Raw genomic sequence first — 12,423 nt, forward strand, 5'->3', positions numbered from 1 at the left:
TCCTGGGCCATCCACATATTGCAAAGCTGGCCTCCAAAGCCAGCCGCAGACCTGGCATATTTCATCGATGCAAGTCTTTCCTTGCAAAATTAGAGCTCCGCAGTCTGCAAGACCTTTGTCCATATCTCATTGGAGTAGTGCTCTCTGCTATAAGCTGGTGCCACAGCAACATATATCTGTCTCTCCTGCATTCTATGGAATATAAAGCTCCCCAAATTATTGGAATTTTTTAGTGATGAAGCTGAATCACAGGATCTGTTGCTCTTGCATCACAAGGCAGGTTAGTGGTCCCTCTGTTTTGCACTGTTTATTCACCAACATTACTCCCTCTGCTGTCTGAATCCTCTGAGCTCCCCGGAAACTCCAGGTAAGCACGTGTTCTTCCAGTGACCCCCTTATCCAGGCTGACTGCAAACCTCAACTCTGTTTTTTTTTTTTCCTTTCTTATCTCATCCATGAAACCACTTTCCAGAGGTTGTTCTGTCTCACTCTTCCCTCCAGGATTTCAAGTAAGTCGTGTACCATGATCCTTGACATCCCCATTTCTGACCCATGATCTTTATTAGTTATTACCCCCATTAATCTTTCCGAACACCACCCTCTTACTTGCTGATCTGAGTATTTCCTCTAGATCTTCCCTCTCCTCTTTCCTGTTCATTCATTTCCTTGATGTTTGTCCCACTATCGATTCTACTTTGTTCTTTCATGAATCTCGCTCCTCCAAAAAATGAAGATAAAAAAACAGATGAGAGCAAACAGTGGAGAAGAATCTAAGGGATGCTGTATAATCAAATTAATATGGAAGAAGCACAACATCCAGCCCAAGACAGGAATGGGTGGAGAGCTGCCAATGGGGCTTTCTGCTACAGACCAATAACAGATAAGAATAAACAAGTCTACCTTCACTGAACAAATTCAGATGTTCCCCCCACCCAGGGATGATGTATGTCAAAAGAAGTCTAATTTATGGAAGTTAACTGTCCCATACCCTTTCTTGGTAAATACCCCCCTTAGCATTCTCAGCATTATCATCTATCATCTATCATCTGGCAGGCAGGATGGTACAGGTAGAGGCTGTCTCATCTGGGTTTGAGATAAATGATTTGATTTGCATCACAAAGTGTGCCGTCCTCATCTGGAAACACATTTAGTTGGGTGGACGTTAAACATCCTCATGGTGTACCTTTCACAATGAGTCGGGGGGGGGGGGGTTATCGCCGGCATCCCGAACAAATTACAAATTTGTGCCTGAATCACTTTCAGTCGAATGTCAATCAAACCGGGCCAGCCAGTTCTTGAAAAAAAAAAAAAAAATCTTGGGCCAAAACCTTCTTGGCTGAACCACAAGACAAGATGTGGGCCATTGAAGTAACGGTGCAGAAGGTAGATACTTCTCAGTATCAGTATTAGATTCTCGGTATTAGTCGTGCATTTTCAGAGCATTAAAAAATGTAACCCCATCCAACCCCCCCCCCCCCAAACACACACACTACTCTACGCTTAACCGGTCAACCAGGTTTGAGTAGGGGAATTGCAAGGGTGTAGAAGAAAGTCGCATCTCTTGCTGGCATATATGTTGTACATCCAGCTATACACTATGGAACATACAACAAGGACGTGGGATGGACGCTAGATTTATAGCAGTTGATAAGATTGTACATCAGAATTACAACGACAGAAACTGTTGTTCACAGGTAGCTCATGAAGCCAAGTGACCATGCAAATTGCCTGGGTGTTACGAACTCAACTGTGTTCGTTCGTGCCTGACAACTTGCTCAGTTTGACACCATGGAAACAAAGGTCTTCAAGATCATCGGAATCTCCCGTGATGAAGCCGAGTCTGTGGGCCGATCACTTTTCAGTCACAGACAGGTCGGTGGTCTCTCTGTCTTCTTCCACCTCCTTTCTGGTCTTACACCTTCTGCCCTCTCCGTGTTCTTTCTCTCCCGCCCCCAGGTTGATGCAAGGCACACACGATCCAGTACCGGCAACCACCTTCTAGTTCTCGTAAAACTCCCAAAATCCAGAACCACTGCCTACCTCCACTCATTTGTTCCTCTTTCCTGCCTATGGAACCAACTTCCACATTCTCTTCAATCTCATCCTTCCCTCCATGTCTTCAAGGCAGCTGTTCACCACCACGTCATCCATCCCCCATCCCAAACCATGATCTTTTCTGCATCCGTTAAACCACCCGACCCCCCCAAAAAATTTTTTGTTGCTTCTGTATCCATCTTATCCACCCCCTGATTTCTCTCCAACCCCTCATCCTTACCCGCACATACCTTGTTGTCCATCTCAGTTTATTTTCTCCCACTGCCCTGCTGTTGGCATTTCCCCTTTTTTCTTTCTGCTGTTCCTTTTGTTATGTTGTGTGCTGATCCGTTCTGTGTTCTAACTCTTCCCCAAGCCATGACGCCGTATACCACAACAAGTGAGGCAGTTCCGAACCGCAATCGCTGTTGTCAACTGTGATTCAGTGGAATATTGACCTGGCTGTTGCATCATCGCTTTTGAGGTATAGCGCACATCAGTCAATTGGACTTCAAAATGCATTTCAATGGAAGAAATTGTTTTACCCATCAGGCTGATGTGCATACCAACGTCTAACAATGTGAGGTCACTTCAAGGGTACAGGTTGGAAAACACGCCCCCACACTTCCGTCCTACGGTGCTCCCCGTCCAGACGAGTTTGCAGAAACAGATATTCTGCTGAAGAACCAGAGCAGAGTGGGCTTCACTTGCAATGCCTCAGCGACGTGAGGGCTCAGCAGGAGAGCGGTAAGTACTTTCTTTGCGACCAGTGAAGCACGGGGTGGACAAATACCGGAGCAAAGTAAGAGAGGTACACGGGAAAACCCCGGACAAGCCATGCCGAAGGAACTTTCTGATTTGTAGCTTCTGCTTCTTTTCCACCTGGCCCTGCATGGCTGCAAGATCTTTCTTTTGTGCTTTTTTTATTTTATTCTTACTCACCACCTGTGAGGCTTACTTACCTTTTTAGAAATTCAACGTTTGCTTATTCTGGGCCGGTGTGAATACAGCGTCCATATACTTCATGAACGTTCCTCAAATGTAACATGTGTGACAAGGACAGAAGGAAACAGGATATATTTTAGCATGAAAAACAGACACTCTTCGGTAGTCTACTTTAACATGTAATACAAGGACACCAGGATACACGAAGATGTTCAAAATGTTTTGCAACTGTTACGGATTAGATATATGTACCACATAATTAGAAATGTTGGTAAAGTACAGCATGTTCTGTGGAAAAGGCAACATAAATTAAATAAGTTTGTACTGTGGGAAAATAGCAGGCAATCGGGCAGCGTCCTGGCAGCCTTCGACACCCAAGCCTGTCAAATGGAGCTGGGCTGAATTAAAGGAATTTTGGGGTGGCCGAGTTAAAATGAATGACGGACTTGGAGGAAAGAATTGTTATACGAAATGCCGATCAAAGCCACGTACACGCATCATCGAAGGCAAAGCAAGCCAAGGCAGGAATCTCCACGTCAGGCTTCAGAGTGACCTTGTACAACAAAATAAAAAGGTGTGACAGAGCCATACGAGGCAGGAAGGGAACACGATGTAAACAGAGAGAAGCCAGCTGGGTGCGTGGCACGTCCAAGCTGAAGTACATTTTACAAACCAGGTTCAACACAACAATTATGGTGTTAACCACAGCCCCGACTTTCCAACCAGCTGCATCTCTGCAGATGCTGGTCAATCTTATCTGCTGGCCGGTCGGGTTCTCAACGAACCTATACTATCCTGCTGGTGTTGCAGAGATGATATCCAAGCAGAGTGATCCTTAATGGTTTGCAGTGGACTAGAGGTCATCTACTTGCTTCGGTGGAATGAAGATCACCCTCCGGGGACTCGCAATGCGACTGGCCAGTCGAACATCACTTTGTACGCACTCGTGCATTTATCGAGGCAACAGAGCTTACTTCGAATGTAAACCTTTCTGATTTTAACGTAAATTTGTGCCTTGCTGGGGTCTTATTATTAAGAACTGGGTGCATGAGATAAGTTGCCAACTTTAAGGTCATGAGTTAAATTCAAAACTGCATTGAACCTTTCATGTGTAACTTTGGGGAGTTTTAAAATCATTGAGTGTTTCTTTGAAAATCATTTTGATGGAATCTTACTAAACGGTAGTGGTGTTTGAAAAGTAGACAGTAGGGATTAATAAATTGCTTATTAGCTCTGCCACCAAAAGCGAAGGAGGTTGTTTTCACCACCTTTCTGTCTGTTTGACTGTGTGCAGATATCTCAAAAAGTTGTAGACGGATTCGGATGAAACTTGGTGGACAGGTTGGGTGTGTGAGAAGGAAGAATTGATTCTATTTTGGTGAAGATCCGAATCCGGATCTGCATACGAGAATTATTTAATTTTTAAAGCGATTCTTGAACATTGAGAGATGGGGCTCAAAAACTATGTAGTCCTGTGCAGCATGGTATTTCCAAAATGTATTGGGCCCGATATGCTCTCGTGGATCAGACGTATGTGCTCCACCAAGTGCCCTTCTAGTTAAATATCCTTTTATTTCGTGTCGTATGCTGGTTTTCACCTGTTAAACAATAGACGGGACATATATCTGTCCGTAAAGCTTTTCTGCTGTGCTAGCCCTCCGGTTGCTTTAGTGCACGGAGGCAGCACATAACAGTAACTTATAAATGTGCAGAGAAGCAAGATAACAATTTTCAACTCTATTTCTCAATGTAATCACCCATTTGTTCTTCAAATTAGCATTTCCCTGATAACAGAAATCATCTAACTGCTCATTTCACCACTCGTCAACAGTGAACTTCAAGGAATCATCATATTGAAACTATTGACCATAGAGCTCAAACTTCAGACGTGGAACAAATATGGGCCAAGTCTGGGCTGTCAGGTGAATGGTTCAACTGTTCAAACCACACTGGCGAGCGATTGATGGCCTGCGCAACTCTGGCCTTGTGAACTGGCCCATTGTCGTGCAACAGCAGAACACCATATTTCAACATTCCCATGGTTTCTGCAGATGTCTTCATGCAACTGGACCAGCAAATCAGAATAATACTGACTAGTGATGATAGTTTTGTGCAAGATGTAATCATTTAGTCCCACTCTGTTGAATCCCAGAGGTTGGTCATAATCCTGCTGGCTGAGTACTGAATTTCTTTGAGCGTGAAGATGTCTAGTGCCTCCACTGTATTGGTTCACTCTCGATGTCAGGTTCCCATTGTTGAACCCATATCTTATAACTAGTAAACTAGTGACCAGATATGACAAAAACTCCACTGTACCAGTGTTGAAATCTCCAAAGACCCTTTACTGAACTTCACTCTCTAGTTGCGATTTTGTGATCTGAGGTTTCAATGCACACATCTAGTAGAAACCTTTGATATGCCAATATGTTCATGGATAATGGTTTCAATTCTACCAACAGAAATGTCAGTGTTTGTCAAGTTCGACAACTTTGATTTGGTGATCACACATTATCCTGCTTTCCACAGCAGAAATGTTCGTCCGGACCAATCGTGTCCAAAGGTCGCCCAGACATTGGGTTATCTTCGATCAATACTGTGACATGTTTAAACTCCTTTGCTCATCTAGTCACTGTGGTATGATGACTTTGCTGTTGGGCCAGAGGGACGACTACAGCCATAATGATCTCATCCCTTGTATCTGATACTAATCACAACACCCCTACAAATGATGGCAAGATCAGTTCTTTGGCCAACTTCAATGCCAGCTTATATTGTCAGGCTGCCCCAAACAAACTAATTACGACAGCCAATTGCACAATTATCAAATGTTTCTCAACCTCAACTACAGACTCTTAACACATCCATTGCAGATGTCGTGGCAGAATCTAGACACATTTGTGAAACAAACATGATGCCAATATGCCTAGTGTTGGCTTAATGGTTCGGGTGGCGGACTTTGGATCCAAGGGTCCTGAGTTCAAATTCGCTTAGCTGTTGAATTAATACCAGGTGGGGTTAACCCGGCCTGTCATCCTTCCGAGGTCGGCAAAATGAGTGCCAGCATGCTGGTATCCTGTGTCGGAGTGGCCACCCATCCAGGATTGTGCTCAATAGCCAAGGAGACTGCTTAAGCAGCACCAACGCTCTGCACAGAGTATGGTCCCAATCTCCTCCTCATGGTGTCAATGGTTCATTCTGCAGTTGTGATGTTCCGTCACCCTTTGCTTGAGCTGCATTTGGGGTGCTGTGTTCGAGGGCTGCACAACAGTGGTCTTCTGGACCTCATCTCACTGAGATGAAGCCTGTCCCAAACTGTTTGAGTTGAAATTCGATGGTTGATTGGTCTTTGCCGGTCATTCTGGTGAGATCTTAATGTTGAAAAGCAGTTACTTGTGGTAAGTTTGTCAAGATAACTCTGCTCATGAGTCATTGTAACACTTGAATGACCTGCACGAGCTCTCTGTGTGAACTGTTCAGTCTGAGGTCGCAATTGATGGTGCCCTACAAATGTCAACCTTATCAACATTGTACTTGGAAGCTAGAGTAGTCTCTGCCACACCCTCTTCAACCATCCTGATGGTGTGAGCCAACTCATTTGGTGTGTCATACCATCTCCCATTCCTTAACTTGTGAGGAGTTGCAGACCCCTTTCCAATGTGCAAGCAGCCCTCATAGGGGCTGTGAGAGGAGTAGGGGGGGAGGGGGGGCTAAAATGATAATTTAATTTCGTTTTGTATTCTGAAAAAGTAGGCAATAGTGCTTTTTGTTGAACTTACACCTGATCATTAAATCAGCTTTATTCCCATCCCAAAGGAATGTGTGCTGCCGTGCACGTTTTTCACAAGTCAATTCCAGATATTAAAATAGATAAACGACATGGACTCCAACTCTATTAGTTTGTTGAAATAATGTGGTCTGCTCATTTCCAGACAATTTAACTTTGCTTACTGGTAGATGGACCCAACATGGACAACCACACAGCCTGAAGTAGTAATTATTGCAACCGCTCTGTTTCCCACTTTTTAGTTTGCTGAAAGCCACATTGCGCAGAGCATACACTGCCATCCTCTTCCCCCCCCCCCCCCCCAGGGCTTTGTCAGGTGAAACATTTGTGAGAATTCCATTTGCTGACTTGGAATTTTTTGAGCACTGTGGTGGAGGTAGTTATGGCACAGTGTACCGTGCCAACTGGCAGCCCCGGAACATGGAGGTCGCTGTGAAGAAGCTGCTTTTGATTGAAAATGAGGTATTTGCCAGTCCAGCAAACACTTTGCTAATAATTGGTCAAGTTGAATGCAAATTCGATGGGGTAATGGTTAGAGCATCTGGGAGGGTTGGCAGGTCCAGGTCGGCTGAGTCAAACCAAAGACTTTAAAAATGGTATGAGCTGTTTCCTTGCTTAACGCTCAGCATTTGAAAGGATAGAGTACAGACAAACAACCATCGGTTGGCAATCATAGCACAGGATTTCATGAGCTTTATGGCCTCCTCCTGTGTTGAATTTCCTCGCAAAGGAACATTTATCATTGTTATATTAACTGTGGCCTTGGGAAAAGCAAGGGGATATGTAAATACAAGCAAGGCGTCAAGGAGCATGCCAGTGTTTGATATTGTCATTATAGGTATGATTATGTTCCTGTATGATGTGTACTCATCTGCTGGCAATCACCTTAAGCAAGCTGAAAATGTTTACACAAAGGTAATAACAAGCTTGCTCGTTAAAAAAAAAAAATAATAATAATAATAAAACTGCAAACAAAGAACTTCTTTGCATTTCCAGCCAACTTGCACTTTGCTCACCTCAAAACAATCAGGTGAACTTTGACTTTGCTTCCTTCATTGCAGTTAACTTGCATAACTTCTAATGGACTTATGAGGCCAAGAAAAGTTTCCAAATTTTGTTTGCTTCCAGCTTGGCCAAATTCGTTAATTCTTTTTCATTCCCTCGCAGCAGTGTGTTGTTGTGACACTGAGGAAGGGACGTGATGGGTACGTGTGGTATAGGTGTTTGGTGAAGATGAATCTTTCTCTGGTGGAGAAGTAAATGGGCCAAAAATTATTTACCTTCGTCCCTCTTCCTCGACCTTCCTCCTGAACCCAACCGCATCATGCAGTTGCGTCTGATTGTTGCTTACTACGCAGCTATAAACTGTCATCTCGGTGTTTCATAGGCAAGGTGATTCCATCAATGTGTGTGCCGTCCCTCGGATCGACGTCAAACTGGGCGTCACGTCTGCCAGCATTTGTCGGTGGACGTTGAAGATCCCACGGTGTCCTCCGTTAAGTGAAGGCGAGCTACCGCCGGCACCCTGGCCAAATTCCAAATTCCTGCCCTAACCAGCAGAGGGCATTGCATCAGCTGCACAGCCACACCCTCTGCCAATGATAATACTTCGCATCCTTGTGGTGTACATGGACGAAGAAGAATAAGAAGTTGCTTTTGGTCAGTCTTTTTTCCTTTTAGCCGCAAAACAAAATTCCAAGGCCATCTCCACTCATGCCTCGCAGACTTCCTCTCCTGTCGCAGCCAACGTGTGGCCCTAAATGGAGTTCCCTAATCCCCTCTTCCTGTCCAGCCTGGAGTTCCTCAAGGTAGCGTTCTGAGCCCTGTTCTTTTTCTGATCTTAATAGATGATCCCTCCGACTCTCTGGAAAATCCCCTTTATCTCTTTGCTGATGACTCAACCCTCTGCCGTACCATCTGTCATCCATCAGACCGGCAATCAACAGCTTCTTCGCTCACTGCAGATCTGGGTAAAATCACAAACTGGTCCAACACGTGGAACATGTCTTTCAATCCTGACAAATCTCACACTCTCACTATGTCTCTCCGAAAGGACCGTTTAGAAAACCCCCATCTACTTTCTCAACAATCCTCTGGAAGAAGTCCTTTCATTCAAACTTCTGGGTCTCACTATCTGCCATGATCTTTCCTGGGAATGTCACATTTCCAACCTCGCCTCAAAAGCCAGTCGCCGACTGGGAATACTCCGTCATGCAAAGTCCTTCCTCGGCCCACCTGAGCTCCTGACCACATACAAAGCTTTCGTCCGCAGCTTGATGGAGTACTGCTCTCCCCTCTGGGCTGGTGCTCCTGCCTCTCACCTTTCTCAGCTTCACGCTGTGGAAACCAAGACATTTTGGATCATTGGTATCTCCCACAATGAGGCTGAGTCTTTGGGCCTCTCACCGCAGGCATGTCAGTGGTCTTTCTGTCTTCTACCGTCTCCTCTCTGGTCTCGCCCCACCCTGTTTTGTCTGCGATTTGTCCCCACCAGATTTTTGCAGGGCGCTCAAGCTCCTCCAACAACCCCCTTCTGGTAAAATTACCAAAATCACGAATCACTGCTCACCTTCACTCGTTCATTCCTCTTTTTTTCTCACCTTTGGAATAAACTTATTTTCTTTTACTTGTTTTTTTTTAATACATTTTCATGTTGTGACAAGGTTTCTGTTTGCCTTCGGGCAGTTTCACTTCATGCTGTGTGAGACATCATATCCGTACTCTCATTGCATTTGATTGGCGAGAGCTACTATTCAAAGTTGTTGTTGTTCGTCTTCTGGCTGCTCCCGTTAGGGGTCGCCACAGCGGATCATCTGTTATGATCTGCATACTGATTTGGCACAGGTTTTACGCCGGATGCCCTTCCTGACGCAACCCTGGTCGCCTCTTACGACACAGGGATAAGGGTTGGGTTTCGCCATGATTCCGGGCTGCCATACACCCTCTCATAGCGCGGCCCAGCGCAGAGCTCCCGTCCTCAAGCGATCCTCCAACCCAAGCCTCCGAGTAGCCGGATTACAGGCGCACGCCACTACGCCCGGTTAGCTACTATTCAAAGTATGCACAGCAAATGACATGCAGTCCCATTTATAAGCACTAGTGGGCTCGTTGGACCATATTTTAATTGGTCTTCACACCCTTAAAGCACACCTACCTACTTTCCTGCTTGAGCATTAGCTTACCTTTCACCAATCCCAGATGTGCTTGGGCCAGCGCAGGGATTATAATATGTTCATTATTATTATTGCCACATGATACTACCATTATTATTATTATTGTAAATATTATGAGAATTAAGATATGCTTTGTTACAATGTTATCGTTGATTTTGTTATTTATTTTGTAATTAGAATGCCTTGTCTTGCTAGAAGGACGTATTGAGCTACTTTCTGTACCTAAACATGGCGTGCATTTAAAACATGGGAATTCTAGTGGTGTTTTTGTTGTTACTTAGCCGAATCAACTCAAGAGGTCATGATGATCTTTTGGGTGCATCACATTCCACATCGGAACGCTCCAGTCGAACTCCACAAAAAACATTCAGAACTCCCATTCCGGATGTTTGTTATTTAGATCAGACTGGGTAGTATGGATTTCCGGGTCGTTTTCGTCAAAACTATCTTTGTGCCAGCATCTTTTCTTGCCAAGTGTATTCAAAGCTGCTTTCTATGTTGCTTCCTTCAGCTTCTGCCATTCTATCTCAACGTCAGCGGGTGCATTGCAATCATTGGCTCTTGATTCTAACTCTGCATTGATGGTTTGTTGCAGTCATGCCCTGTTTCCATCAATCTTCAGTTTATCCACATCCAGGTGGGGTCCTCTTGATGACAACTTGGCGCGAACTCTCAGGGGCACATTGAGTGCAGTAATGACCTTGACCAGCCAATGATCAGACCAGGCTGTTGAGCTATGAACGATCCGCGTGAGGTGGATGTCTGCTTGATCCCTTTGCTGCAAAATGGCATAGTCGAGCATATGCCAGTGCTTGGATCGAGGGTATATCCACGATGTTTTGCGGTTAGTTTTCTGTTGGAAGATGGTGCTGGTGATAACCAGTTCACACGCAGCAAACAGACTCAGGAGAAGCGTTCTGTTGACATTTTCCTTTCCAACGCCGTGATGACCCAAAACATGGTCCCATGCAGCAAAATCATTGCCAACCCTAGCAGGGAAGTCACCAAGGAGAAGGAGTTTGTCTCTTGAGGGAACCACTGCAATTGTCCACGATAAGCAATCATAGAACTCCTCCTTTGTATCCTCTGGATAGGTCACCATTGGGGCAGAAGCACTGATGACAGTGGCATGGTGCCTATTTGCGAGCTTAATGTGCATGGTCATGTCTTTCATTTATCCTCTTCAGGAGGCACACCAAATGTTGCATGCATGATGTCTGAACTGCAAAGCCAACTCCTGCCTGGTGTGGCTGCAATTCTGGCTTCCCAATCCAACAGAATGTGTAGCTGGCTCCAACCTCCATAAGCTGTGATTCACTGAGCATCGCAAAGTCAACATCATGTTGGTTCAGAAAGCGGGCAACGATGGCGGTTTTTCTCTCAATGCAATTGTCACCATCAGTCAATGTGTGAACCTTCCAGGCTCCAAAAACAAAAGTAATTGTTTTTATTTGTTCCTTACTTCGACCACAGAATTGGGCGGCCAGCTGGCCACAATCTGCCAGCAGGTGCAAGGAGGACAAACTTTTTTTGGCCACTTTTTCCAGGCTTTTCCCCAACTTGAGGGAAGCAGGCTCCCCGTGAAAAATGACTGCTCCGACACTCCAGCAGGACACGAACACTGCAGTCGCCCTGATTACACAACGAACGATCATCACACTGAAGTCGCCTACATGCAGGTACATGACTAAGAGCTTCCAGCGACACCCTTCACCTGTTCCCGTTGCCACTTCTTATCACTGCAGGACTTGACGCAATTTTGGCTGCAGGACAGCCTGCGCTACTATTATCGTAGTGATGTTTCCACTTTCTCTTTGATGCAGGCCCATCACCACTTTCTCTTTCCTGCAAGATCTGCCACCGGATCCCAAAAATTGAGCAGATAACGCCCTCGAGCAGGACCGCATCCATTGACCAGAATCCAAGTATATCTGGAACTGCACTTGCCATGATGGAGGCTACGTGCTCTTTAACCTTTAACTGGGGGCAAAGAGGTTTTTACGGTGACCCTAACCCGCCAGACACATGTTCCATCATCACTTCATGGAGGCTTTTCAGGGAGGTAGAGCTGCCAGGTACGACCACACCTCCAGCTAGGACACGTGCCGCTGATTGTCTGCCTCGGTGAACACCGGTAACCCAAATATCTGTGTGCCATTCCCCTATCCGCAACCTGGGAAGGTGCTGTGGTAGCATAGGTCAGGTCAGGTATGGGAGCATGCGCCAGAGCAGCGCGTCGCTGCGTCCACTTTCCGCAGGTACTCCAGGGGCCTCTGTCTGGCCATCCCCATCACCTTGAGACAGCGCTGCTTACATCCCCATCTCCTTGAGACAGTGGTAGCATACAGCTCTGCTTTCTCTTAAAAAACCATGGTTAATGCACATTATGAATAAAATTAATAAACAAGCCAAGGAACAGTTGGATATTTGCAGATTTGGTCAGCTTGTAATATCAATATATCTTGGCATTCCTCAAATGGTGTAAAA

General features: G+C 45.3%; 1 protein-coding gene and 1 pseudogene across 11 annotated transcripts in view; one reads left to right on the top strand and one right to left on the bottom strand.

Annotated features, from left to right (window-relative positions):
• LOC147032278 (mitogen-activated protein kinase kinase kinase 20-like) overlaps window positions 1-12,423 on the top strand; it is a 153,288-nt gene that overhangs the window by 8,486 nt on the left and 132,379 nt on the right. For 7 of the 11 annotated variants that reach the window (XM_085869719.1, XM_085869722.1, XM_085869724.1 and 4 more), the window contains exon 2: window positions 7,069-7,225. In XM_085869719.1, the coding sequence (XP_085725845.1) occupies window positions 7,069-7,225 (157 nt within the window). Of the gene's footprint in view, window positions 1-2,581; window positions 2,782-7,068; window positions 7,226-12,423 lie in introns of those variants that run through there. The other 4 variants (XM_085869721.1, XM_085869723.1, XM_085869729.1 and 1 more) reach the window with 4 other exon arrangements.
• LOC147032279 (signal recognition particle RNA) lies at window positions 9,665-9,805 on the bottom strand (annotated as a pseudogene).

Source organism: Eptatretus burgeri, chromosome 2 (genome assembly GCF_056783735.1).
Source record: "Eptatretus burgeri isolate ZD-2024b chromosome 2, Ebu_testis_v1, whole genome shotgun sequence".
NCBI classification, from domain to species: Eukaryota; Metazoa; Chordata; class Myxini; order Myxiniformes; family Myxinidae; genus Eptatretus; species Eptatretus burgeri.